At 47.1% G+C, this 27,776-nt stretch overlaps 1 protein-coding gene across 1 annotated transcript; it reads left to right on the top strand.

Annotated features, from left to right (window-relative positions):
* The first annotated feature begins 91 nt into the window (after window positions 1-91).
* Window positions 92-27,354, top strand: LOC101052345 (leukocyte immunoglobulin-like receptor subfamily A member 6). Its single transcript, XM_074385530.1, has 13 exons — window positions 92-237; window positions 929-964; window positions 6,450-6,734; window positions 8,341-8,628; window positions 11,190-11,400; window positions 15,740-15,759; window positions 17,359-17,475; window positions 17,553-17,588; window positions 17,776-18,060; window positions 19,246-19,521; window positions 19,753-19,800; window positions 21,172-21,219; window positions 21,953-27,354. Exons 1-13 carry the CDS (start codon window positions 201-203, stop codon window positions 22,132-22,134), a joined length of 1,869 nt encoding a protein of 622 aa, XP_074241631.1. The 5' UTR covers window positions 92-200; the 3' UTR covers window positions 22,135-27,354.
* Window positions 27,355-27,776: the final 422 nt, after the last annotated feature.

The following is a 27,776-nucleotide window of genomic DNA, read 5'->3' as shown; positions in this document are numbered from 1 at the left end:
TCTCTTAGGCTCCACCCAAGAACAACCCGGAACTAAGTTCTTTGGGAATGCACTGTTCCTCTTCGCTCTGAGTCAACAGATGTAGAAATTCTCGACGGGGGGCTCTGTCCTCATACTTCCTGAGAAGCTTATACTTGTGAGTGTCAGTCATCCTGCTAATGTGCATTAAAAAGAGGCCAACGGGCTGAGGCTGTGTCAGCATGATGGCCCCCAAAGAGACCACCCTCCTCTGTCTTGGTGAGTTTCAGAGTAAAGTGGGTTAGAGGGGAAGATGGGAGAATCCCAAAATAACCAGGGTGTCTCTTAACAGTATGACTAGGAGATTTTAATGGCTGCGAAGGAGAGTCTGATCTCCTTAGTAGAAGGGCAGTCTTTGCCAACATATCTATAACTTTGTCTCTGCCCAAGTCCAAGCTAGGTTGTGGGGCTCAGTTATTTTTGTTAAACCCATGGTGTGTTGTCTGGGATTCATGATGGTTCCAGGGTTCCTGTCAAGGAGAGACTTAGAGGTTGGACTCTAAAAGGGAAAAATAAAGCATAAGCCTCAAAACGGTGATTGCTGTAGAAGGAAAAAAATATGATTGAACCCCATGTAGTAATACGGTTACTAGTATTTTGTTGAAGATTTTTGCATTTATGTTCAACAAAGATACTGTCCCAAAGTTTTCTGCTTTTGCCGTGTCTCTGCCATGTTTTGTTATCAGGATGATGCTGGCCTCGTAAAATGAGTTGGGGAGCAGTCCCTCTGCCTGGATTTTTCTTTGAATAGTTTCAGTAGGAATAATACCAGCTCTTTTTTATATACCTGGTGGGATTCAGCTGTGAATCCATCTGGTACTGGGCTTTTTCTGGTCTGTCATTACGGAGGGTGATTTGTCGTAAAGGTTGGAAATGGAAGCTTGATTTTCCGTAAATCTCTCTCTTCCAGTGCTCTGTCTGGGCCAGAGGATTCAGGCACAGGAAGGTAAGTGTCCCATCAATCTCTCCCAGCCCTTTAGACCCTCTTGGAAACTCTGGGATAAAGAAATTGAGGAATAGCCTGAAGCACAGAGGGATTCCTATTTTAGTCCCCATTCTAGCTGTTTCTGCTGTGCCTCCCTTGATTAGTTCCATCTCACTTCGTTATCTCCAGACCCTTCAGACTCATTTGTGCTCAGGCCTGGATTTACAGTTAGTCCTTGCCTCTGTTAGACTGTCCGTGAGGGACCTGTCACCTGCTGATTGCTCCCCACCACAGGAGTGAGGAAGTCAGGAGTCATTTGCCCAACATCCTTCCTTACAGTGATTCTATTTTGTTTTAGCAACCTACTTCCTCCTGTCTATTTACATCACTTCATTTAAAGGAAACCTGCCATAGTCTAACCCTACGGAACATTCTAGTACTCTACAGTGCTGCTGCAGCACTAAGCATGAAGCCGTCTTAGAGTACTACTGAGTATTCTGCCACCCCAACTTCTACTGCCTTAGCCTCCTAGTGGGTGTGAGCCCCATGTCCATCCATGTCTCCTCTCTTCCCACTCCTTCCAAAGACCATACCCTGAATTCTTTGTGTGTTGAACTATATTCATGCTTCGTATCCGTGAGCATGGAATGTTTTTCCATGTGTTGTGTCATCTCTGATTTCTTTGACAGGGTTTTTGTAGTTCTTGCAGAGATATTTCAGCTCCCCTGTTAGCTGTCTTCCTAGGCATTTTATACTTTTTGTGGTAATTGTGAATGAATTCTGTTCTTGATTTGGCACTCAGCTTAGACATTTTTGGTGTGCAGAAATGCTGCTGATTTTTGTATATTGATTTTTCTGTCCTGGACCTTTGCCAGACTTGTTTATCAGATTAAGAAGCATGACTGGGCACAATGGCTGACGCCTGTAATCCCAGCACTTTGGGAGGCTGAGGTGGGCAGATCACCGGAGGTTAAGAGTTCAAGACCAGCCTGGCCAATGTGGTGAAACCCCGTCTCTACTAAAAACACAAAAAATTAGCCGGGTGTGGTGGTGCATGCTGTAATCCCAGCTACTCCAGAAGCTGAGACAGGAGAATTGCTTGAACCCTAGAGACAGAGGTTGTAGTGAGTCAAAATTGAGTGACAGAATAAGACTCTGTCTTAAGAAAAAAAAAAAAAAAGGATTTGGGCAGAGACTGGTTTTCTAGATACAGAATCATATCATCTGCAAACAAGGATAGTTTTACTTCCTTTCTTCCTATTTAGATGCCCTTTTATTTATTTCTCTTGCCTGATTGCTCTGGCCAGGACTTTCAGTACTATGTTGAGTAGAAGTTGTAAGGTTATTGCCGAGTTTAAAATGAGGAAACGGAGACCAGCATAAGAAGATTAAATGCCAATTTATTTAACTCCCAGGCGAGGTTCCACGGTCCTGGGGGAAAGGGCCAGGGAAGTCGCACCAACTTCCTGGGCGTGGGGTTTTTATGGCTAGGAGGACCGAGTAACAGCTGGGTGCTCTGATGGACTCCAGGGGAGCGGGCTTGGCCATTGGTTGGCTGGTTGTTGGGCGGGTTTTCCGGTGGGAGAGCTGACCAGGAGCCTTGCATCAGCTGGAACCTTCCAGGGGAGCCATGCGGCAGAGTTAGGTGCTGTGTTCAGATCCTGGTGCCGGGTGCAGAGATGGGTATGTCCAATCCCCAAGTGAGGCAACCGGCCTTACAGAAGTGATGAGAGAGGGCATCCACGTCTTGTGCCAGTTTTCGTGGGGAATGCTTCCAGCTTTGCCCATTCACTATGATGTTGGCTGTGAGTTTGTCAGATCATTCTTATTATTCTGAAATACGTTTCTTCAGTGCCTAGTTTGTCTAGGTTTTTTAACATAAAGGGATGTTGAATTTCATCAAAAGCCTTATTGAGGTGATTATGTGGGAGTTTTTTTTCGTTCTGTTGATGTGATGAATCACATTTAAGATTTGTGTATATTGAATCGATCTTGTATCCCAGAAATAAACCCTACTTGATGGTAGCGGATTTGCTTTCTGATGTGCAGCTGGGTGGTTTGCTAGTGTTTTCTTGAGGATTTTTGCCTTTGGGTTCAACAAGGATATTGTCCCGAAGTTTGCTAGTTTTGATATGTCTCTGCCACATTTTTGCATCAGGATGATGCTGGCCTCACAGAATGCGTTGTTGAGGGCTCCCTCCTCCTTCGTTTTTTGGAATAGTTTCAGTAGGAGTAGCACCAGCTCTTCTTTATATATCTAATGGGATTCAGCTGTGAGTCTGTTTGCAACTGGGCTTTCTCTGCTCTGTAGGATTTTTATTACTGATTCCGTTTTGGAGCTCATTATTAGTCTGTTTATGGCACGATCTCGACTCACTGCAACCTCCGCCTCCCAGGTTCAAGCAATTCTCCTGCCTCAGCCTCCCAAGTAGCTAGGATTACAGGTGTGCACCATCACGCCCAGGTAACGTGGTTTGGGTTTTTTTTTTTGTTTGTTTTTTGTTTTTTTGGTATTTTTATTAGACGTGGAGTCTCATCATGTTGGCCAGGCTGGTGTCGAACTCCTGACCTCAAGTGATCCGCCCACCTCAGCCTCCCAAAGTGCTGGGATTATAGGCATGAGCCACCACGCTGATCTCTTGCTTCTTTATCCAAATTGCCACTCCCTGCGTTTTAATTAGGACATTTAGGCCATTTACATTCTAGGTTCATATTTGTATGTGCGGATTTTCCCCTGACATATTGTTAGCTGGTTATCATGCAGACTTGTTTGTGTGGTTGTTTCATAGTATCCCTGGTTTGTATACGTAAGCGTGTTTTTGTAGTGACTGGTGATGGTCTTTTCTTTCCATATTTAGAGCTCCTCTTAGGACCCCTCGTAAGACAGGCCTGGTGGTAATAAATTCTCTCAGTATTTGCTTGTCTGAAAAGGATCTTATTTCTCCATCACTTATGAAACTTAGTTTGGCTGGGAATGAGATTCTTGGTTGGAAATTCTTTTTTTTTTTTTTTTTTTTTTCCGAGACAGAGTCTTGCTCTGTCGCCCAGGCTGGAGTGCAGTGGCAATGATCTGAGCTCACTGCAACCTCCACCTCCCAGGTTCAAGCAATTCTCCTGCCTCAGCCTCCCAAGTAGCTGGGACTACAGGCACGCACCACCACGCCTGGCTAATTTTTGTATTCTTGGTAGAGACAGGGTTTCACCATGTTGGCCAGGCTGGTCTCAAACTCCTGATCTCGTGATCCGCCTGCCTCAGCCTTCCAAAGTGCTGGATGACAGGCGTGAGCCACCGCGTCCGGCCTGAAGCCCTCAGAGTCTTTCTTTGCCCCTTCCCCAGTCTGAGGGCAGCAGGAGCAGCACCACTGCCGTGGGAGCAGCAGAGGCACTTTCTGGAAGCTCCGCCACAGAGAAATGCAGACCCACTGCGACTGGGAAAGCTCCGCCAGAAGGTGGGGCTGCTGTGCTGCTGGCTCAGTCTGTGGCTTGGTGGAGAGCAGGGGTTTGAGGGCTCACAGGGAGGGGAGACTGAGCTCCTGCCTGCATGGAGGCTGTGGTTGCTGGAAGCATGAATGAAGCCCCCAGCCTCTTTGTTTCTCCCAGCAGGGGCAGAGGGGTTGTCAGTTGCCTCTGGGAGTCACTCCCAAGAGCTACTCCGCAGAGAAACACAGAGCCAGGACCAGGGAGCATGCCAAGGGTAGGGCGGCCGCTCTGCAGTCCCGAGCTGGGAGCCCTGCCTGGTAAAGTGGGGGTAGGGACTCACAGGGAAGAGAGACTGGACTCCTGTCTGCATGGTGGCTGCGGCATGCTGGAGGTGAGGTGCCAGCATAGCGACCAGGCCCCGACACGTGAAAAAGAATCGACACAGCTGGGCACAGCGGCTCACGCCTATAATCCCAGCACTTTGAGAGGCCGAGGAGGATGGATCACAAGGTCAGGAGTTCAAGAGCAGCATGGCCAACACGGTGAAACCTCATCTCCCCTAAAAATACAAAAATTAGCCGGGCATGGTTGCAGGTGCCTGTAATCCCAGCTACTCAGGAGGCTGAGGCAGGAGAATCGCTTGAACCTGGGAGGTGGAGGTTGCAGTGAGCCGAGATCACGCCATTGCACTCCAGCCTGCCAGACTAGAGTGAGACTGAGACAAAAAAAGAAAAATTGACACAAGAACTCTGGGAACTCAAAAAGCCAGTTTGTCCCTACTGTGGATTCCTTGGATTGTTTCAAATTTGTCCTCAATTTCAATGAGCTCCCCAGACATCCAGATTCTGAATTCCACGTCCCTCATGTCTGTCATCTCAGTCTAGCTGAGAACCAGATTTCCAGGGGACTATTAAGTTGCCAGCGTTCTTGTGTTGATTCTGTGTGTGTGTGTGTGTGTGTGTGTGTGAGTCTCACTCAGTCACCCAGGCTGGAGTGCTGTGGCATGATCTCAGCTCAGCGCTGCAGCCTTCACCTCCTGGGTGCAAGTGCTTCTCCTGTCTCAGCCTCCCAAATAGCTGGGATTACAGGCGTGTGCCACCACACCCAGAAAAGTTTCATATTTTTAATAGAGACCAGGTTTTGCCATGTTGGTCAGGCTGGAGTGGAGCTCCTGACCTCAGGTGATCTGCCCACCTCAGCCTCCCAAAGTGCTGGGATTACAGACGTGAGTCACCACACCCAGGCTTCGTGTTGATTCTTCCTCATGTGCGAGGGCTGCCATTCCTTTAACTGTGATGTCAGTGGAGTACAGTGACTTGTCTTCATTTTTGGATGTTTTCAGATGCTGGGACTCTGCACAGAATCTTTAATTGTGGCTGGATTTTTTCCTTCATTTTCACGGGCGCTGTGTAACGGTAAAATATTTCAGTGCTGTATTTTGAGTTGTGATCCAGTAGGTGGCACTCGGGAGCGCTGGCCAGCATGTAGAATCTCAGCCACAAGCCTCTTCATGTGTTTGTTCTGTTTTTTGACACAGGATCTTGCTCTGTGGCCCAGGCTGGAGGGCAGTGACTCAATCTCGGCTCACCGCAGCCTCCACCTATCGGGCTAATTGATCCTCCTGAGTAGCTGGGACTACAAGCACACACCACCACACCCAGAAAATTTTGGGGTTTTTCTCTCTCTTTTTTTTTTTTTTTTTTTTTTTTTTTTTGGTAGAGATGGGGTTTCGGCATGTTTACCAGGCTGATGAACCCTTCTCTTAGTATTTGTCAGTGTGCCGGCATTCAGATGTGGGATCTCCAGAGTTTTAAATGCTGCTGCGCTGCTGCCATCATTCAAATCGTCCAGCGAGGATTCGTCAGGCTGGTCTTGAACTCCTGACCTTGTGATCCACCCTCCTCGGCCTCCCAAAGTGCTGGGATTACAGGCATGAGCCACTGCGCCCGGCCTATTTAAAAAAATTTTTTAAATAAAGCATTATAGGTTCTCCACACCCTAATTTATTTTTAATTCCCCCGCAGAGAAGGAAAGGAATGGCTTCCCCCTGGCGGGCCACCTGAGTCTGGGCTTTCTTTTCTTCCAGGGAACTTTCCCATGCCTCTCATATTTGCCAGATCAAGTCCTGTGGTTCCCCGGCATGGATCTGCAAAAATCCAGTGCCGGAGCAGTCCTGAATCTTTCCTGACCCAGCTGGTGATCCAAAAAAACTCCACGTACAAGGAGGTAGACAGGAAACTGGGGTTTTGGAATGAGAGTGAGTTCCTCGTCGACCACATGGATACAAACACAGCAGGGCGCTATCACTGCCGATACAGGAGAGGCTTCAGCTGGTCACATTACAGTGACGCCCTGGAGCTGGTGGTGACAGGTAAGGAAACATCCAGGTTCACGGCCCGGGGGTGGGTTTTTTTCTTATTTTTAATAGAGTTTATTTTTTGAGAAGTTTTAGATTTGCAAAAAAAAAAAAAAAGAGAGAAAAAAAATTCAAGATGGTTGCTTCAGAGTTCTCAGATATCTGGCACCCCATTTTCCCCAGAGTTAGCATCTTACATTACTATGGTACATTTCTTTCTTTTTTTATTATTATTATGCTTTAAGTTCTGGGGTACGTGTGCGGAACGTGCAAGTTTGTTACCTACGTATACACGTGCCATGGTGGTTTGCTGCACCCATTAACCCATCATCTACATTAGGTATTTCTCCTAATGCTGTCCCTCCCTAGCCCCCCACCCCTCAATGGGTCCCAGTGTGTGATGTTCCCCTCCCTGTGTCCATGTGTTCTCATTGTTCAACTCCCACTTATGAGTGAGAACATGCGGTGTTTGGTTTTCTGTTTAGCATGGCACATTTCTTACATTAATGAACATCGACACATTCTCAGATAAAGTCTATAGCTGACTTAGATTTTCTTAGTTTTTACCTGATATTCTCTCTCTGTTCCAGAATCTCATTCAAGATTTCACTTTGCGGCCGGGCGCGGTGGCTCACGCCTGTAATCCCAGCACTTAGGGAGGCCAAGGTGGGGGGATCGCGAAGTCAGGATTCGAGACCAGCCTGGCCAACATGGTGAAACCCCATCTCTACTAAAAATACAAAAATTAGCCAGGCATGGTGGCGTGCACCTGTAGTCCCAGCTACTCAGGAGGCTGAGACAGGAGAATTGCTTGAACCGGGAGGTGGAGGTTGCAGTGAGCTGAGATCGTGCTACTCCACCCCAGCCTGGGTGACAGAGAGAGACTCTGTCTGAATTAAAAAAAAAAAAAAAAAGATTACACACTGCATTCAGATGTCACGTATATTTAGGTTTCTCTTGGCTGTCACAGCTTCTCAGATGATCCTGGTTTTCCATGACTTTGTTAGTTTTGAGAGTAGCGGTCCATTAGTTTCGAGGGTACTCCCGCTATTGGAAATTGCCTGATGTTTTGCTTATGGCTAGACTGGGTTATGGGTTATTGCAAGGAAGACCACAGAAGCAAAGTGCCATTTCCACCTCCTCGTAGCAAAGGTTTATGCTGTACATGTGAATATGGCTATTGATGTTGGGTGACAGAGTGAGACCCTCTCTAAAAAAAAAAAAATATTTCTTTTTAAAAATAGATAAATCTTTAAAAAGAAAAAAGAGGCTGGGCATGGTGGAACAAACCTGTAATCCCAATGCTTTGGGAGGCTGCGACAGGTGGATCACTTGAGGTCAAGAGTTCCAGACCAGCCTGGCCAACATGGTGCAACTCTGTCTCTACTAAAAATACAAAAGTTACCTGGGTGTGGTGGCAGGTACCTGTGATCCCAGCTACTCAGGAGGCTGAAACAGGAGACTGGCTTGAACCTGGGAGGCAGAGGTTGCAGTGAGCCAAGATCGCGCCACTGCATTGCAACCTCAGTGACAAAGCAAGACTCCGTCTCAGAAAATAATAATAAATAAAAAGAATAAAGAAGAAACGTTCTTGCTAATATCTCACTCTTTTCTCTCTTAGGCTTGTATGACAAACCCTTCCTCTCTGCAGATCAGGGTCGTGTGGTGAGGCCGGGAGAGAATATTTCCTTCACGTGTACCTCGGCACACCTCCCATTTGATAGGTTTTCACTGGCCAAGGAGGGAGAACTTTCTCTGCCACAGCACCAAAGTGGGGAACACCCGGCCAACTTCCCTCTGGGTCCTCTGGACCTCAACGTCTCAGGGAGCTACAGGTGCTACGGTTGGTACAGCAGCAGTCCCTATGTGTGGTCCGCCCCCAGTAATGCCCTGGAGCTTGTGATCACAGGTAGGTGCCTCCCAGGCCAGCCCCGTGTCCGGGTCGGCTGTCAGGGCTATGTCACTGGGATCTGAAGAGGTGCACGCAGGGTAAAGTGAAGAGAAGCAGAGACTCTCTCAATCCAGGACAGAGGAGAGGGGAGGGCTTCCCCGACTCTACGCTTGGCTTTCACTTTCTCGCTAGTTCTCCAGTCTGTGTTCCTTGAAAACGTGTGGTCTGTTGAGAAAAGAAGGGCTAAACTTTTTTTCTTTTGAGACGGAGTCTCACCTCGTGGTCCAGGCTGGAGTGCAGGGGCACTATCTCAGCTCACTGCAACCTCTGCCTCCCGGGTTCAAGGGATTCTCCTGCCTCAGCCTCCCGAGTAGCTGGGATTACAGGTGTCTGCCTCCACACCTGGCTAATTTTTTAGTATTTTTCGTGAAGACAGGGTTTCACTATGTTGGCCAGACAGGTGTTGAACTCCTGTCCTCAGGTGATCCAGCAGCCTCAGCCTCCCAAAGTGCTGGGATTACAAGTATGAGTCCCCACTACTGGCCACAAAGAGCTAACTTTTATTTTATTTTGTTTTCTGATATGGAGTCTTGCTCCGTCACCAAGCATGGAGTACAGTGGCGCGATCTTGGCTCACTGCAACCTCTGCCTCCCGGGTTCAAGCAATTTTCCTGCCTCAACTTCCTGAGTAGCTGGGACCATAGAGATGGGGTTTCACCAGGTTGGCCAGGCTGGTCTCAAACTCCTGACCTTGTGACCCACCCGCCTCAGCCTCCCAAAGTGCTGGGATTACAGGCATGAGCCACCGTGCCCGGCCAAGAAGGGTTGACTTTTAGAGTCACATGTTTGTGGGCTGTTGAGACAGTAGACACCAGGCTCAGCCTCGACTAACATACCCCTCCTTTCCAGTTGCAGCTGGAAATCCTTGAACTCACCAACAGTACTAGAGTTCACTGTGACGATCAAGTGGGGACTGAGAGCTCATAGGAAAGGCTTTTAAAACCTCTATCATGAGCCCCATTTCTATTTTATTTATTTACATATTGATTTATTTTGAGTCAGAATCTCGCTCTGTCACCCAGGCTGGAGTGCAGTGGCTCAATCTCTGGTCACCCTGCAGCCTCCGCCTCCCGGGTTGAAGCAATTCTCGTGCCTCAGCCTCCCGACTAACTGAGACCACAGTCATGCACCACCACGCCCGGCTAATTTTCGTACTGTTAGTAGAGATGGGGTTTTGTCATGTTGCCCAGGCTAGTCTCACACTCCTAACCTGACTTCAGGTGATCCTCCCACCTCGACCTTCCAAAGTGCTGGGATTGCAGGCGTGAGCCACCTCGCCTGGCCTGTAATTTCAGAGCGATACATCCTTGAGAGGAACATAGCCTTATGCAGTTCATATAACAAATGAAGAAAGGAAGAAAAAAGATTCGGAAAAAGCAGTGTCTAGCAAAAAAAATCACCCAATAGTAGAGGTAAATTTTACCTAAGTTAATCTGAAATCTTCCCCCTCTAGTTTCCATGTACCAACAGTGTAATATTGTTTGTATGAGAGGAACACCAACTGTTTTCCAGGGTGAGGACAGAGGAGAGAATTCAGGTTTCTGAACGTGTGGTGGTGTTGTAGAGACATGAGTAGACATTCAGTGAAATCACCAAGTGAGGAGAGAAGGAAAAGAAAACACAGCCTGGCTGACCAGGTGCGGCGGCTCACACCTGTCATCCCAGCACGTTGGGAGGCTGAGGTGGGCGGATCACAAGGCCAGGAGTTCAAGACCAGCCTGACCAACATGGTGAAACTCTGTCTCTACTAAAAATACAAAAAATTAGCTGGGTATTGTGGCGCACACCTATAATCCCAGCTACTCGGGAGGCTGAGGCAGGAGAATCGCTTGAACCTGAGAGGCAGAGATTGCAGTGAGTCGAGATCATATCACTGCACTCTAGCCTGGGTGACAGAGCAAGACTCTGTCTCAAAAAAAAAAAAAAAAGAAAAGAAAAGAAAGAGGCCGGGCGCGGTGGCTCACACCTATAATCCCAGCACTTTGGGAGGCCAAGGCGGGTGGATCACGAGGTCAAGAGATCGACACCATCTTGGTCAACATGGTGAAACCCCATCTCTACTAAAAATACAAAAATTAGCTGGGCATGGTGGTGAGTGCCTGTAATCCCAGCTACTCAGGAGGCTGAGGCAGGAGAATTGCCTGAACCCAGTAGGCGAAGGTTGCGGTGAGCCGAGATCGTGCCATTGCACTCCAGCCTGGGTAACAAGAGCGAAACTCCGCCTCAAAAAAAAAAAAAAAAAAAGAAAGAAAGAAAGAAAGAAAAAACACAAGCTGCCCATGATCACCTCCTTCCCAGTTTATGGGACTTCCTTGGAAACCAAAGTTCCTTGTCTATGGACACAGTCTTGGTAACTGATCAGCGTGGTGCTGGTGAAGTGTGAGCTCATTGAGGAGATGTCTGAGGGAGTCACATTTTGGCAAACGAATAGGGAAATGAGCTCCCATGGCAGGGCTCTGGGGCTGGGATGGAATGAAACACAGCCGCCAACCATTCCTCTCCTTCGGTTATGTCTCTAGACTCCGTGAGCCAAGATTACACAGTGCAGAACCTGATCCGCATGGCCGTGGCAGGACTGGTCCTCATGGCTCTCTTGGCCATACTGGCTGAAAATTGGCACAGCCATAGAGCGTTAGGCAAGGAAGCCTCGGCTGACGTGGCTGAACTGAGCTGGAGCAAACAGACATGTCAGACAGAATTGACCTTTGGACAAACACCACGTGTCTGCAAGTGAACACCTGGATGTGAAGGGAGAGATGACTCGGGACTTGTGGAGTCCTACGAAGCCCCTGAAGGACATGGGGGAGAAGAGCCCACTAACAAGCTTGAATCCGTTTTCTTTTCCTTTTCCTTTTTTCAGACGGAGTCTCACTCTGTCGCCCAGGCTGGAGTGCAGTGCAGCAATTTCAGCTCACTGCAACCTCCGCCTCCCAGATACAAGCGATTCTTGTGCCTCCACCTCCCAAGTAGCTGGACCTTCAGGTGCACGCCACCACACCTGGCTAATTGTTGTATTTTTAGTACAGATGGGGTTTCGCCATGTTGGCCAGCTGGTCTCGAACTCCTGACCTCAAGTGATCCACCCACCTTGGCCTTCCAAAGTGCTGGGATGACAGGCGTGAGCCACCGTGTCCCGTCAGATTCATTTTCAAACCAAATCAAATGGTATTTCCTTGTGCAGACCTGACACCATTTGCAGCCTACCTTTCTGAACATCCGTTATGGTTTTCCATCTTTATCTGTCTTCTGATTTTTTATATCCTGTTTAATATATATTGTCCTTCTTTTTATATTTGTAATGTGTTTTCCCTGAATATAAATAGCTGGTGACCATGGCAAACATATTCAGTAACCCTCCTCCTTTATTTTTGTTGTTGAGATGAGGAGCTCCCTGTGTTGCCCAAGCTGGTCTTGAACTCCTGGTCTCAAGCAACCCTCCTACCTCAGCCTTCTGTTGTGTTCATCTACAAATTGATGAGGGTGAAAGTCATAATCCTACAGTGAGGATTATCCTATTTATTTCACAAACCCTGTTTCTTTCTTTCTCTCTCTCTCTCTCTCTTTTTTTTTTTTTTTTTTTTTTTTTTTTTTTTTTTTTTTTTTTTGATGGAGTTTTACTCTTGTTGCCCAGGCTGGAATGCAATGGCATGATCTTGACTCACTGCAACCTCCACCTCCCGGGTTCCAGCAATTCTGCCTCAGCCTCCCAGGTAGCTGGAATTACAGGCATGAGCCGCACCATACCCAGCTAATTTTGTATTTTTAGTGGAGACGGGGTTTCTCCATGTTGGTCAGGCTGGTCCCAACCTCAGGGGATCTGCCTGCCTCGGCCTCACAAAGTGCTGGGATTACAGGCGTGAGCCACTGCGCCTGGCCCACAAACCCTATTTCTAAGGGATTTTCATACAAAGAACAGAGGCATGTGTTTCACATCAACCCATTAATTTATTTTTTCAGTTAGTTTTCTTAATAATTGGAGGTCTGTATTATTTAATCATTATAGGGCTTAAGGTTTTTCGCTGTGTCCCCAGGGGCAGGCAAGCTCTGAAATGAATCTGGATAACTCATCTTTATCTTCAGACTGGAGTTCATCATCCATTGGAATTCTAATGTCATGAAGCTGGTTCATCAACATAAACAGTGAATTATATGAGCAACTTAAAAACAATAAATTGGCCGGCTGCAGTGGCTCACGCCTGTGATTCCAGCACTTTGGGAGGCTGAGGCAGGTGGATCACGAGGTCAAGGGATCAAGACCATCCTAGTCAACATAGTGAAACCCCGTCTCAAAAAATAAATAAATAAATAAAAATAAATCATCCATCTCAAACTCAGAAGGCAACTTGTGTTAGTGTGATGCTGGCTGTTATAAAAATAAATAAATAAGCTTCAAATAGCTTTGGCTTCAAATGAAGGCTAAGGAGTTCTGGGACTGAGTTCTGTCTTCTTCTTTTTTTTTTTTTTTTTTTTTTTTTTTGAGATGGAGTTTTGCTCTCGTTACCCAGGCTGGAGTGCAATGGCGTGATCTCGGCTCACTGCAACCTCCGCCTCCTGGGTTCAGGCAATTCTCCTGCCTCAGCCTCCTGAGTAGCTGGGATTACAGGCACGCGCCACCATGCCCAGCTAATTTTTTGTATTTTTAGTAGAGACGGGGTTTCACCATGTTGACCAGGATGGTCTCGATCTCTTGACCTCGTGATCCACCCGCCTCGGCCTCCCAAAGTGCTGGGATTACAGGCTTGAGCCACCACGCCTGGCCGAGTTCTATCCTTTTATCTCACCTTCCATATGTCTCCCTTTCCCTCTCATCACTCCCACTGGTAGGGTCCCATTACAGGCAAGTAATTCTCCTCCTCAGCCTCCTGAGTAGCTGGGATTACAGGCACGCGCCACCATGCCCAGCTAATTTTTTGTATTTTTAGTAGAGACGGGGTTTCACCATGTTGACCAGGATGGTCTCGATCTCTTGACCTCGTGATCCACCCGCCTCGGCCTCCCAAAGTGCTGGGATTACAGGCTTGAGCCACCACGCCTGGCCGAGTTCTATCCTTTTATCTCACCTTCCATATGTCTCCCTTTCCCTCTCATCACTCCCACTGGTAGGGTCCCATTACAGGCAAGTAATTCTCCTCCTCAGCCTCCTGAATAGCTGGGATTACAGGTGCCTGCCACCACGCCCAGCTCATTTTTTGTATTTTTAGTAAAGACGGGGTTTCACCATGTTGGTCAGGCTGGTCTCAAATTCCTGACCTCTGGTGATCTGCCTGCCTGGGCCTTCCAAAGTGTTAGGATTACAGGTTTGAGCCACCACACCGAGACTTCCAGTCAGAGTGTTTTATTAGGAGAGTAGAGTGCCTCCTTTTTTCACAGACCTGGAGGTATATTAACAGGACTTCTCTAATGGTAGGAGTGTTTTTTTCCCTTTTGAAATGGGGGCCTCACTCAGTTATCCAAGTTGGAGTGCAGTAGTATAATCATAGCTCACTGCAGCCTTGATCTCTTGGGCTGAAGTGAATATCCCACCTCAGCCTCTCAAGTAGCTGTAAACATAGGCACATGCCACCATGGCTGGCTATTTTATTATTATTATTATTATTAGTTTTGTAGAGAAGAAGGAATCTCACTTTGTGGCTTACACTCCTACCTATAATAACTTAGAAGACAGAAAATATATCTAATGAACTTGTTATCTGGTAATATGATTTCTAAACAGAATCTTGAAGGGGTCAAATGACTTTCTAAGCTGCCTATAAAAGAGAAAGATGGTCAGGTGCAGTGGCTCATGACTGTAATGCCACCACTTTGGGAGGCTGAGGCAGGCGGATAACAAGGTCAGGAGTTCGAGAACAACCTGCCCAATATGGTCAAACCCTGTCTCTACAAAAATACAAAATACAAAAAATTAGCTGGGTGTGGTGGTGGGTGCCTGTAATCCCAGCCACTTGGGAGGCTAAGGCAGGGGAATCACTTGAATTTGGGAAGCAGAGGTTGCAATGAGCCAAGATAGTGCCACTGCACTCCAGCTGGGGTGACAAGAGCGAAACTCCATCTCAAAAAAAGAAAAAAAGATAAGCTAAAGGGAAAAAAAATTTATGTTGGCAAACATAATTTTCAAAGACTATAAAGGGGATGGTCAGCGAAGGTTTTCTGGTTCGAAAAATAAAATTGTTTCTCTTTCCCAATATTTACAGCTACTAGAATGTTCTCAGAGTGAAATGAAGCCTAAGCTGAAGAGGAGAGATATCAGTGGTGTAACTCAGTGTTTCTCTGCTGGCCAATTTTACTTTTCAGAAGACATTTGGAGACTGTCTGGAGATGTTTTCTGTTGTCATAACTGGGAAGGGATGCTTCTGGCATCTAGTGGGTAGAGGCCAGGGGTGCTGCTAAACATTCTACAATGCACAGGACAGCTTTCCACAGCAAAGAATCATCTAGCCCAAATGTTAATAGTGCCCCAGAAGAGAAGGTCTGAAGTCACTGTGACTCTTTGTTAAGCCATTGGAAAGATTCAAGATGGTGTCAAGTAAACCCTTCAGCTAGACTTAAGGTCATATAAAAATCATATGGTCACAGTCCCATAGCAGTCTTAAATGCCCAAAAGGTGCACAGTCCTGTCTTGCAAAGAATTGGGGGTATATTTTTTTCCAAAAGAGAATAATCTGATACACAGGAAACCCACAAAGTTTTAAGGGAGTAGTCATAGAGGCAAAATGGCCACTATGTTGGAGTAAATGAATCTAAAGACACGTACATTGCAAAAGTATTTTTTATTTCCCTGGCTTTCTTTTCTTTTCTTTTCTTTTCTTTCTTTCTTTTCTTTCCTTCTTTCTTTCCTTTCCAATAAGCCTTTTGCACTCCTAAATCCTCAGCTTTGAAAAGACAGGAATCAGGCTGAGACATACACTTATTAGTCAATATGGGTCATTTCTCATAGAAAAGGAAAGATTTCTCACGCCTTACATCTGAGAGTCTTAACAGCAGAACCAAAGACAGTTGAGAGCAATGAAACGGGAAGCCAAACCCAAAGAGAGAAATCAGACCCTAATCAGAGCCCCCTCTCTCCCTGCAGAGTTAGGAGCCTGGTGTTATGTACCCAGCTTGGTTTCATTATTTGGATGAGCAGTGATTGTTACATGTTTCTCATTCTACTCTCTTTTTGTGTTTCAGTGTTTCTCATCTACTCTTTTTTTTTTAATTTACAGATTAGAATAAAACAAAATACGGAAAACCACAGTACAAAAAAAAAAACCCAGATAACTTAAAATGTCTTAAGGTAAATTATCTGGCTGTCATCATTCTAGTCTAGAAATAGAACTTTTCCTGCAGCCAAAAGCTCTTTTGTGTCTCTCATTCTAAACATATCCTGACACTTTCCATAATTACTTCCTTGGATATTTCAAGACTATCCCTCAAGGGTCCATCCCTAGACACTATAATGTAGATTTTCCTATTTTTAACAATGTATATTTTATGTCTTCTTTAATCTATAATATTCCCCTTTATCCCTTTCATTTCCAAAAATAAAGAGAGAGAATGTTAGAATGAATTTTATAGTGTTGGGTTGAAGTAAGAGACATCAGCATGAACCCATGGCTGTGTGTGTGTGATACGGATAGGTGATAGGCAGAAGACAGATAGATAGACAGATGAAGATAATTGATAGATAGAGATGTGTGTATACAAATTAGCATGCATACTTACATTTTCTTTTCTTTTTTCTTTTTTGAGACAGATTCTCACTCTGTTGCCCAGGCTGGAGTGCAATGGCACAGTCTCATCTCACTGCAACCTTCGCCTCCTGGATTAAGTGATTCTTCTGCCTCAGCCTCCTGAGGAGCTGGGATTACAGGCATATGCCACCATGCCCGGCTAATTTTTGTACTTTTTAGTAGAGATGGGATTTCTCCATGTTGCTTGGGCTGGTCTCGAAATCCCAACCTCAGGTGATCCACCCGCCTTGGCCTCCCAAATCGCTGGGATTACAGGTGTGAGCTTCTGCGCCCAGCCTTAGAGTTTTATTTTATTTTTTTAAGAGACATGACAATTAAATAAGTTGCATAATCTTGGATTAAATCCTAAACCAAATACACGTCACTGCTGAAACAAGTGGTGAAATTTGAATAAAGTCGATAGCTTAGGCAACAGTGTCCTATCAATGATATTTCTTGACTTTGAACATCAATAACGTAACAAAATGTCCTTGGATTTAGAACTATAACTTGAAGTGATTCAAGGTTAGGGCATCAGCCCTGGGCATGACTTCTACATCGCAGAATTGAGAAGTTAACCCAGGAAAAAAAAAAAGAAGAAAAGAGGCGGGGCTCAGTGGCTCACGCCTGTAATCCCAGCACTTTGGAAGGCCAAGGCGGGTGGATCACTTGAAGTCAGAGGTTCGAAACCAGCCTGTCCAACATGGTGAAACCCCATCTCTAAAAAAAAAAGAAAAACAAGAAGAAGAAATGAAACGAAAAAAGGGGTGTGGCAGAGAAATTTTTAAAAAAGAGAGAGAAAGAGAGAAGTTGACCCAGAATTCTATTTCAGGCTGAGCAGAAAGTTGTCAGAGGAGCTGGCTAGACCACAGCTGTGTCATAGAGACCGTGGCTTTTCCGTAGACTCACGGTCAGAGGTGGAGGGGAATTGTGAACGTTCTTATGAAAAAAGTCAACGTGAAAGCCACGTGGTGATGAGGGTTGGCCTCATCCACCACTTCCTCTGCATCTCCCTGGCACGCTGGGCTCAGTCACCACCTCACTGCCAGCAGAATCAGAGCGATGCCTTCCACACTCCCTGCCCTGCTGTGCCTCGGTGAGTTCTTGCCTGGATGGGGAATGGAATCAGGGTGTGCCCGGGAAGCAACGGGTCTCATTACTCCCATCTTGCAGGACTGTGTCTGAGCCAGAGGATTAGCACCCAGCAGCGTGAGTCATTCCTTCAAAGCTCAGGGTCGCTTTTACGGGTTCAGGCCAAGCACCCTCCACCCAAACACAGCTGAGGAGAGGGGGCAGGGCGCGGGGCTTCCCAGGAGGGCTTAGGGCCAGCAGCTGGGTGGAGCCTAGGGTGGGGAGGTGGGCTCGGCTGGGACTCCAGCGTCTGATTCCCTTCCAGAGACTCTCCCAAAACCCTCCATCTGGGCCAAGCCCAGTTTCATGGTTCCAAAGGAAAAGCCGGCGACCATCTGTTGCCAGGGAAATTATGGGGCTGTTGAATACCAGCTGCATTTTGAAGGAAGTCTTTCTGTCGTGGAGAGACCAAAACCCCCTGAGCGCATTAACAAAGTCAAGTTTCACATCCCGGCCATGACGTCCCGCACGGCAGGGCAATACAGCTGCTTCTATCGGGTTGGGGAGCTCTGGTCAGAGCCCAGCGACCCACTGGATCTGGTAGTAACAGGTAAGTGTCCCCCTCCCTAACTGGAGAGTCAGCTCAGTCTACAGCCGGGATGGAGCCTCATCTATTAACTCTTCCAAGCCCCACTCAGATGCTGCTTCTCTCGGAAGGAGGTTGGGTGGACGGGTGGACTCATCACATCCCTGCCTACAAGGGCTTGTCTGCAGACAGCATCTCTGTGTCCTAGGAGCAGACGTGTCCTGGGTCAAGTTCTCCAAGGAACAGATTCTGAGATAGATAATTGTGTGCAGGAGTATGACTGACAAATGTTCTCAACAACATCACCTGTGGGCCAGGCACAGCGGCTTGCTCTTCACTTTCCTCACCCATCACAGGTGGTGGGTTTTTTAAAAAGGATTTTAGCTTTTTTTTTTTTTTTTTTTTTGACAGTCTCACTCTGTTCACCAGGCTGAAATGCAGTGGTGCAATCTCAGCTCACTGCAACCTCTACCTCCTGGATTCAAGCAATTATCCTGCCTCAGTCTCCCAAGTAGTTGAGACTACAGGCACCTACCACCGCGCCTGGCTAATTTTTGCATTTTTAGTAGGGACAGGATTTCACCTTGTCAGCCAGGCTGGTCTCGAACTCCTGATCCAGGAGGTTGAGGCTTCAGTGAACCAAGATAGTGTCATGGCGCTCCAGCCTGAGCAACAGAGCAAGACCCTGTATCATTATTTTTTTTGTTTTTCTTTTTCTTTTTTTGTTTTTATATCAACTGATACCGTATTAGGTATAAAACATGTATCATTTTTTAAAAATGGTTTAGGCTGGGCGTGCTGGCTCAAGCCTGTAATCACAACGCTTTTGGAGGCCAAGTTGGGCGGATCGTGACCTCGAGAGATCAAGACCAGCCTGCTCAAGATGGTGAAACCGTGTCTCTACTAACAATACAAAATTTAGTTAGGCGTGGTGGCAGGCACCTGTAGTCCCACCCACTTGGGAGGCTGAGGCAGGAGAAACACTTGAACCTGGGAGGCGGGGGTTGCACTGAACTGAGATCATGCCACTGCACTCCAGCCTGAGCGACAAGGTGAGACTCCATCTCTCAAACAGATAAATAAATTTAAAAATGGCTTAGATGGTAAATCTTCTGCTTCGTGTATTTGACCAAAATAATAATAATTTTCCTAAAATAGCTGGCTGCTCGTCACTGAGTTTCTGGTGCGGGGCCCCGCCTTCTCTCGTAGGAATGTATGACACACCCACCCTCTCGGTTCATCCCGGACCGGAAGTGATCTCGGGAGAGAAGGTGACCTTCTATTGCCATCTGGGGACTGCAACGAGCACCTTCTTTCTGCTCAGGGAGGGAAGATCCGGCGTACGGCGTGGATACGGGAAGGTCCAGGCAGAATTCCCCATGGGCTCTGTGACCACGTCCCACAGAGGGACATACCGCTGTTTTGGCTCCTATAACAACCATGCATGGTCTTTCCCCAGTGAGCCAGTGAAGCTCCTGGTCACAGGTGAGGAGAGCCCCGATTCCCACACCTCCCGCTGCCATGTCCTACCTGGAGCCCTAAGGGATCCCCAGATCGTGATGGGGAGGGTATGAAAGGGACGTCAGCTTCCTGGGGGCCCAGTTGGTGGTGTGAGGAAGATCGCCAGAAACAGGAAGGAAGAGGGTGCAGAGAAAGAAATGGTAAGACCAGAGGAAACCCAAAAGCCTTACTTATGTTCTTTATCTCCTTTTCCAGGTGACACTGAGAACACCAGCCTTGCACCTACAGACCCCACCTCTCCTGGTGAGTAACTGGTCCTTCTAAGCTCAGAGGAGGGATCAGAGCCTCCCAATGACACTAGAAACGGGGCATTCATTCAAAATATTCGTCGAGGCCTAGCACAGTGACTCACACCTGTAATCCCAGCACGGTGGGAGGCTGAGATGGGTGTATCACTTGAGGTTAGGGGTTCGAGACCAGCCGGGCCAACATGGTGAAACCCTGTCTCTACTAAAAATACAAAAATTAGCCAGATGTGGTAAGGGGCATCTGTAATCCCAGCTACTCTGGAGGCTGAGGCAGGAGAATCGCTTAAACTAGGGAGGCAGAGGTTGCAGGAGCCAAAATTGTACTATCTCACTCCAGCCTAGGCTTTGTGGCACTTAGATTCTAGCAGAAGGAGACAGACCATGGGTCGATGTCAGGACAGCACACAGGAGAAGATGAGGCTGTGGAAGGTGAAAGACAAAGAAGAACAGACTTACAGTGTTTGGGAGGGCAGGTAGCACTATGAAATGGGTTGTCCAGATTGGCCTCCCAGAGAAGAAGACATCTGAGCAAACGCCTTCAGACTTGACTTTGTCCTGTGGCTCTCAGGAGAAAGGAGGGTCAGAGAGCGGAAACGTCCTGTGCCTGTGCCCTGAGGCAGGAAGAGGACCAGGGTGACAGAACAGCTGTATGGCCTGCAGGGTTGCAAATGACATCTGGAAGATGATGGTGGGGATGGGATGGGGCTGGGGCTGGGGCTGCGTGGTTAAGACACTGAAAAAAACAGTGAGACTTTGAATTTGACTATGTGTGAGGAAAAAGGAGTGATGATGACTCAGTGAGGAAAACGAGGCTTAAGTAGAAGACGTGGGCTGGGCATGGTGGCTCACACCTGTAATCCCAGCACTTTGGGAGGCTGAGGCGGGCACATCACTTGAGGTCAGGAGTTCAAGGCCAGCCTGGCCAACACAGGGAAACCCCTGTCTCTACTAAAATTACAAAAATTAGCTGGGCATGGTGGTGCATGCCTGTAATTACAGCTACTCGGGGCTGAAGCAGGAGAATCACTTGAACTTGGCAGGCAGAGATTGCAGTGAGCTGAGATTGTGCCATTGCACACCAGCCTGGGTGACAAGAGCGAAACTGCGTCTCAAAAAAAAAAAAAAAACACCAGAAACGTAGAAGACGTGACTGTTGCAAAGACACATGCTCATGAGTGCTAGAGTGGAATTCCTCCTCAGGCGTGTCCATCTGTGGACCCTTCCACTTTATCTGCTGGATGAAGCTCTGGGGTCTGCAGGGTGGGTGGGACCTTGCAGAACATCACTGGGTATACCCAAGGGAAGGAGCGCTGGGGTGGAGGAGGCCAACATCAACCCTTTTCTTTACTTCCCTTATTATTGGCAGACTCTGAGGACACCTACCTTTTAACCACAGAGACAGGACTCCAGAAAGGTAAGTAGACACCCGGGGTCAAAGGCTGTAAAGGAAGGAGCTGGGCATAGAGTCATAAGCTGGGAAGGAGATGGGGATCAGTGGAACAAGAGGGTGTCCTTGGCCAGGTGTGGTAGCCAGCACCTGTAATCCCAGCACACTGGGACGCCAAGGCAGGCGGATCATCTGAGGTCAGGAGTTTGAGACCAGCCTGGCCAACATGGGGAAACCCTGTCTCTAGTAAAAATACAAAAATTGGCTGGGCACGGTGGTTCAAGCCTGTAATCCCAGCACTTTGGGAGGCTAAGTCGGGCAGATCACAAGATCAAGAGATCGAGACCATCCTGGCCAACATAGTGAAACTCTGTTTCTACTAAAAATACAAAAATTAGACGGGTATAGTGGCATGCGCCTGTAGTCCCACCTACTTGGGAGGCTGAGGCAGAAGAGTTGCTTGAACCAAGGAGGCGAAGGTTGCAGTGAGCTGAGATCAAGCCACTGCACTCCAGCCTGGGCAACAGAGTGAGACTCCATCTCAAAAAAAAAAAAAAAAAAAAAATTAGCCAGGTGTGGTGGCGCGTAACTGAAGTCCCAGCTACTTGGGAGGCCGAAACGGGAGGCAGAGGTTGCAGTGAGCTGAAGATCGCACTGTTGCATTCCAGCCTGGGCAACAAGATCAAGGCTCTGTCTCAAGAAAAAAACAGAGGGTGTCCTTACGTCCCTGTCAGCAATCACCCTGTTCTCCTGCCCACAGAGCGTACTCTCTGGGACCACACTGCCCAGAATCTCCTTCGGGTGGGCCTGGCCTTCCTGGTCCTGGTGGCTCTGGTGTGGCTCCTCGTTGAAGACTGGCTCAGCAGGAAGAGGACCAGAGAGCGAGCCAGCAGAGCTTCCACTGGACAATGCAGGAGAAGCTTGAACACAGAGACTCTCTGAAGAACGACCAAGAGGTGCAGGAGCCGTGGGTGGAACTGAAAGCTGGTGTTGAGCCTGTGTTGAACCCACAGAGGAGGAAGTCACTGCAGGAAACAAGGGACAATGCCATTCCACTTGTCAGAGCATCCCAGATGGCACAGGAGGTGGGAGAAACAAGCTAAATTTCTTCATTATTTTTTCCTGAGATGGAGTCTGGCTCTGTCACCCAGGCTGGAGTGCAGTGGTGCAATCTCAGCTCATGAAACCTCTGCCTCCCAGGTTCAAGCAATTCTCCTGCCTCAGCCTTCTGAGTAGCTGGGATTACAGGTATGCACCACCATGCCCAGCTAATTTTTTGTATTTTTAATAGAGACGGGGTTTCACTGCATTAGCCAGGATGGTCTCGATCTCCTGACCTCATGATCCACCTCGGCCTCCCAAAGTGCTGGGATTACAGGCATGAGCCACCGCCCTGGCCACTAAATTTCTTTTGTAGACAAATCCCATGGTCTCTTCTAGACTCTAAATATGTTTGTGCAACTTACTGCAAACCATACTTTTAACAGCTCTAGTCTTTTCTGAAAAGATCTCTCCTTTAACAGAACGGCCATGGAAATATTTTCTTCCTACTCTGGTCTTTATTTCTTCCCTTTCTCTGCAGGAAGTCATTCAAAATCGTTAATAACCGGCCATGCACTGTGGCTCATGCCTATAATCCTAGCACTTGGGGAGGCTGAGGCAGAGATCAAGACTCTCTGGGTCAACATGGTGAAACCCCATCTCCACTAAAAATACAAAAATTAGCCGGGCATGGTGTCAAGCACCTGTAATCCCAGCTACTCAGGAGACTGAGGCAGGAGAATCACTTGAACTGGGGAGACGGAGGTTGCAGTGAGCCGAGATCGTGCCACTGCACTCCAGCCTGGCAACAGAGCAAGCCTCCTTCTCAAAAAAAAAAAGAAAGGAAGAAAAGTTAATAACTAGTATAGAATAGGTCTGAATCAAATGGTTCAGGAGGCCTTGTGGTCACAACCAGTCATAGAGAAGCAGCTTTGTAGGTGAATCCTGCTGGGCACGGTGACTCATGCCTGTAATCCCAGCACTCTGGGAGGCCAAGGTAGGTAGATCACCTGAGGTCAGGAGTTCGAGACCAGCCTGGCCAACATGGTGAAACCCTTATCTCTACTAAAAATACAAAAATTCAGCCCGACAGCACAGTGGTTGGAAAAATGCAGCCTTGATTCCATGTGACTGTGTGGCAGGCTAAATATTGATACTTTTCATGAACTAGAAAGTGAAGGGTTTTGTAACAAGTATCTCCCGTCTCTGTTACGAGCACCTCCTATGTGCCAGGCTCTGGTGAAAGCATTGCCCATAAAACAAACATGGCCCCTGCCGTGATAGGATCGGTTATCCAGGACTGCAGACCTCAAATAAATGAATCAATAAACAGGGAATCAGTCTTCCGTCGCTGCTGTTTCTTCTTTTTCTTTTTTAGGCTGAGGTGCAGTGGTGTGATCACAGCTTACTGTAGCGTCAACCTCCTGGGCTCAAGTGATCCTCCCACCTTGGCCTCCTGAGTAGCTGGGACTACAGCACATGCCACCACACCTAGCTATTTTTTAAATTATTGTTTGTAGAAATAAGGTCTCACTATGTTGCCCCGGGTAGACTCAAACTCCTGGGCTCAAGCAATTCTCCCTCCTTGGGTTCCCAAAGTGCTGGGATTATAGGTATGAGCCAGCATGCCAGACGATATTTTTAGGTTTGGTTTTGTTTTGCTTTGCTTTGTTTTTGAGATTCTCTTTTGAGTTTTGCTCTGTTGCCCAGGCTGGAGTGCAGTGGCACGATCTCTGCTCACTGCAGCCTCCGCCTCCCAGGTTCAAGTGATTCTCCTGTTTCAACCTCCTAAGTAGCTGGGATTACAGGCATGCGCCACCACACCTGGCTAATTTTGTATTTTTAGTACAGATGGGATTTCTCCACATTGGTCAGGCTGGTCTTGAACTCCTGACCTCAGGTGATCTGCTCACCTTGGCCTCCCAAAGTGCTGGGATTACAGTCACCGTGCCCAGCCATTTTTAGTTTTTGTGGGTACACGGTAAGTATATATATTTCTGAGGTACATGGGATACTTTGAGGCATGCAATGCCTAATAATCACGTCAGGGTACATGAGGTATCCATCACCTCAAATATGTACCCTTTGTGTTGCAAACAATGCAATTATAATCTTAATTATTCTAAAATGTTCAATTACATTATGTTTTACTGTAATCACTCAGTTGTGCTAGCAAATACTAGGTCTTAGTCATTCTTTCTATTTCTTGTGCCCATTAATCATCCCCTCTGCCCCCACCACCCTTCCCAGCCTCAGTAACCATCATTCTACTTTCTAACGCCATGAGTTCAGTTGTGTTCATTTTTAGCTCCCACAAATAAGTGAGAACAAATGAAGTTTGCCTTTTTTTTTTTTTTAAGGCATATGCTCTCACTCTGTTGCCCCCAAGCTGGAGTGCAATGGCACAATCTCAACTTACCACAACCTCCGCCTCCCGAGCTCAAGTGATTCTCCTGCCTCAGCCTCCCCAGTAGCAGAGATTATAGGCATGTGCCAGCATACCCGGCTAATTTTTGTATTTTTACCAGAGACAAGGTTTTATTATGTCAACCAGGCTGGTCTCGAACTCCTGACCTCAGGTGATCCACCCACCTCAGCCTCCCAAATTGCTGGAGTTCTGAGATTGCAGGCATGAGCCAGCGCCCCTGGCCTGAAGTGTGTCTTTCTGTGCCTGGCTTATTTCTCTTAACATAATGAGCTCCAGTTCCATCCATGTTGTTGCAGATGACAGGCTTGGGACAGATGAAATCCCGTGCAGATGCCATTTAATAGGGACCTTGAGGAAGCTGTGGATGTAGGGAAGGCGAACATGGTGATAGAGACTGAGACACAAGACGGGAGTGAAATGCGCTCGGTGTAACCAGAGCTTTGAATGGGAGGGAAAGGTGGCTCTGCGTCACGCTGTTACCAACTAACCCGTGCACCGCAATGCAGCAGTAGCTTTTATGAGGTATCACCTGGAGTTCTTTGTATCACATCTAAAATGGTTAAGGAGTGGGACACAAGGGTGAGGTTGGAGTGAAAGTTTAATACGCAAAGTAAGAAAGCTCTCTGCAGCAGAAAGGGAATTCTGAGCAGACTGCCAGGTTGTTTTGTTTTGTTTACTGTGACAGTGTTGCTCTGCTGTCACCAGGCTGGAGTGCAGTGGCGCAATCTTGGCTCACCGCAACCTCCACCTCCTGGGTTCAAGTGATTCTCCTGCCTCAGCCTCCTGAGTAGCTGGGATTACAGGCATGCACCACCACGCCCAGCTAATTTTTGTATTTTTAGTAGAGACAGGGTCTCACCATGTTGGCCAGGATGGTCTCGATCTCTTGACTTCGTGATCCACCCGCCTCGGCCTTCCAAAGTGCTGGGATTACAGGTATGAGCCACTGTGCCCGGCCCAGATTGCTGTTTTTATAGTCAAATCCAAAAGCTTTTATAAGAAACTGCTCTCAGGCCAGGCGTGGTGGCTCACACCTGTAATTCCAGCATTTTGGGAGGCTGAGTCGGGCGGATCATGAGGTCAGGAGATCAAGACCATCCTGGCTAACACTGTGAAACCCCGTCTCTACTAAAAATACAAAAAATTCACCGGGTGTGGTGGTCGGCACCTGCCGGCTACTCATGAGGCTCAGGCAAATCGCACCACTGCACTCCAGCCTGGGCAACACAGGCAGACTCTGTCTCCAAAAAAAAAAAAGAAAAGAAACTGCTCTCATCTCAATAGCAGTTTTTCTTCTCTATAAAACTGCACAACTCTGTCTTTTTAGCTGTGGGTATTTCTCTAGGTAAGCACAAAGCAGTCCTTCTCTTGTTTAGGTAACTGTGGGTCTGTTTTACCTAAGCCCCCCCTCCTCCCTGAGCAAGTTCCCACAGATCCCGCCACATCATACCTGAAAAGGGGAGGGAACTTTTTCCTGGGAGCTGGCTAATCACACAAAGAACAGAGGGCTTCTGTGCTTTGCTGGCTCCTTATCTGTCCGAGCTTCTCAGCAGGCGTGTGCAGCTGTGATTCGTCAGCCAGGCTGCTTCCCCAAGGACCAGCCCGAACTGTTTACCTGACTATTTTTCCTTTTCTCCTCCCTCAGTGCTGGGCAAATGCAGGAGACAGACAAATCACGGCCATGAAAGCCACATTAATAATAAATGCACATTTTACCCTTAGCGCTCAGTAAACACTTTGATCATGGATGTGATGTGATGCTTTCTGCATTGTGTAAAGGCTCTTCTGATTGCGAAGAAGAGAAGGAAACATAAGGGAGAAAAGAAAAATCAGGGAAAAACACAGGAGTTCAGAATGGCTGACCAAGAGGGTTGACAGTGGAAGATGAGTGTTGCTCGACCATTACTGCAAACCCAGAAGTATGTCACCCAGCTACATACAAGTGATGGGTCCTTGATCTTGAGATTCGGTAGCAGAATATATTCGCCATCTTCACTCCTTTTTTTTTTTTTTTTTCTCGAGACAGGATCTCACTCTGTTGTCTAGGCTGGAGTGCAATGGTGTGATCTTGTCTCACTGCAACCTCTGCCTTCTGGGTTCAAGCGATTCCCCTGCCTCAGCCTCCACTGTAACTGGGATTACAGGCATGCACCACCACGCCCAGCTAATTTTTATCTTTTTAGTGGAGAAAGGGTTTTGCCATGTTGGCCAGGCTGGTCTGGAACTCCTGACCTCAGGTGATCCACCTACCTCGGCCTTTCAAAGTGCTGAGATTACAGGTATGAGCCACCACACCCGGCCTCCATCTTCACTTTTCAAGATTTATGTTGGGTCCTTTAGACTTCAAGGTTAAGTTTAGAATGACAGCATCAATTTCCGTAAAAACCTTCTGGGTTTCACAAGAGATTGTGTTGAAGGTAAAGATCAATTTAGGGAAAATTGCCATCTCCTCGGTCTTTCAGTCCATGGAAGTTTTGACTTCTAAATCTGATATGTTTCAACATTTAATTTTACTGGTCTCTAATTTATCTAAGTGGTATCTTCTAGTCCCCTATATAGAAAATGTACATATCTTTTGATAGGTTTATTCCTAGTTGTATGGTTTTTATTTTGTAAATGGTAAATCATTCTTTAAATAATTTCATTGTTATTGTTTTTTGCTGGCAATGTAAAAATAAAATTGGCTTTTGTATATTGAATTTGTATTCTGTGGTCTTGCAATGTTTACTTCTTAACAGTTTTAGACTATTTTAGATGTTTTAGCTACAGAATTTTAGAATTTTCTCTAAACTTACTTTCTTTAATTGAGACAGGGTCTCATTCTGTTGCCCAGGCTGGAGTGCAGTGGCACCATCATGGCTCCCTGCAGCCTCCACCTCCTTGGCTCAAGCCTCAGCGTCCCAAGTAGCTTGGACTACAGGCATGTGCCGCCATACCCAGCTAATTGTATCTTTTGTAGATACAACAGGGTTTCACCATGTTGCCCAGGCTGGCCTCAAGCAATCTGCCCACCATGACCACCCAAAGGGTTGAGATTACAGACGTGAGCCACCACACCTGGTCCCTTATAACTTTCTAAAATAGAAAGTTTACAGGAAATTTTGCCAGAATAGTG

This window comes from Saimiri boliviensis, chromosome 14 (assembly GCF_048565385.1).
Source record: "Saimiri boliviensis isolate mSaiBol1 chromosome 14, mSaiBol1.pri, whole genome shotgun sequence".
Taxonomy (NCBI): domain Eukaryota; kingdom Metazoa; phylum Chordata; class Mammalia; order Primates; family Cebidae; genus Saimiri; species Saimiri boliviensis.
The sequence above is the reverse complement of the archived record's forward strand: the minus strand, read 5'-3'. Positions and strand labels throughout refer to the sequence as shown.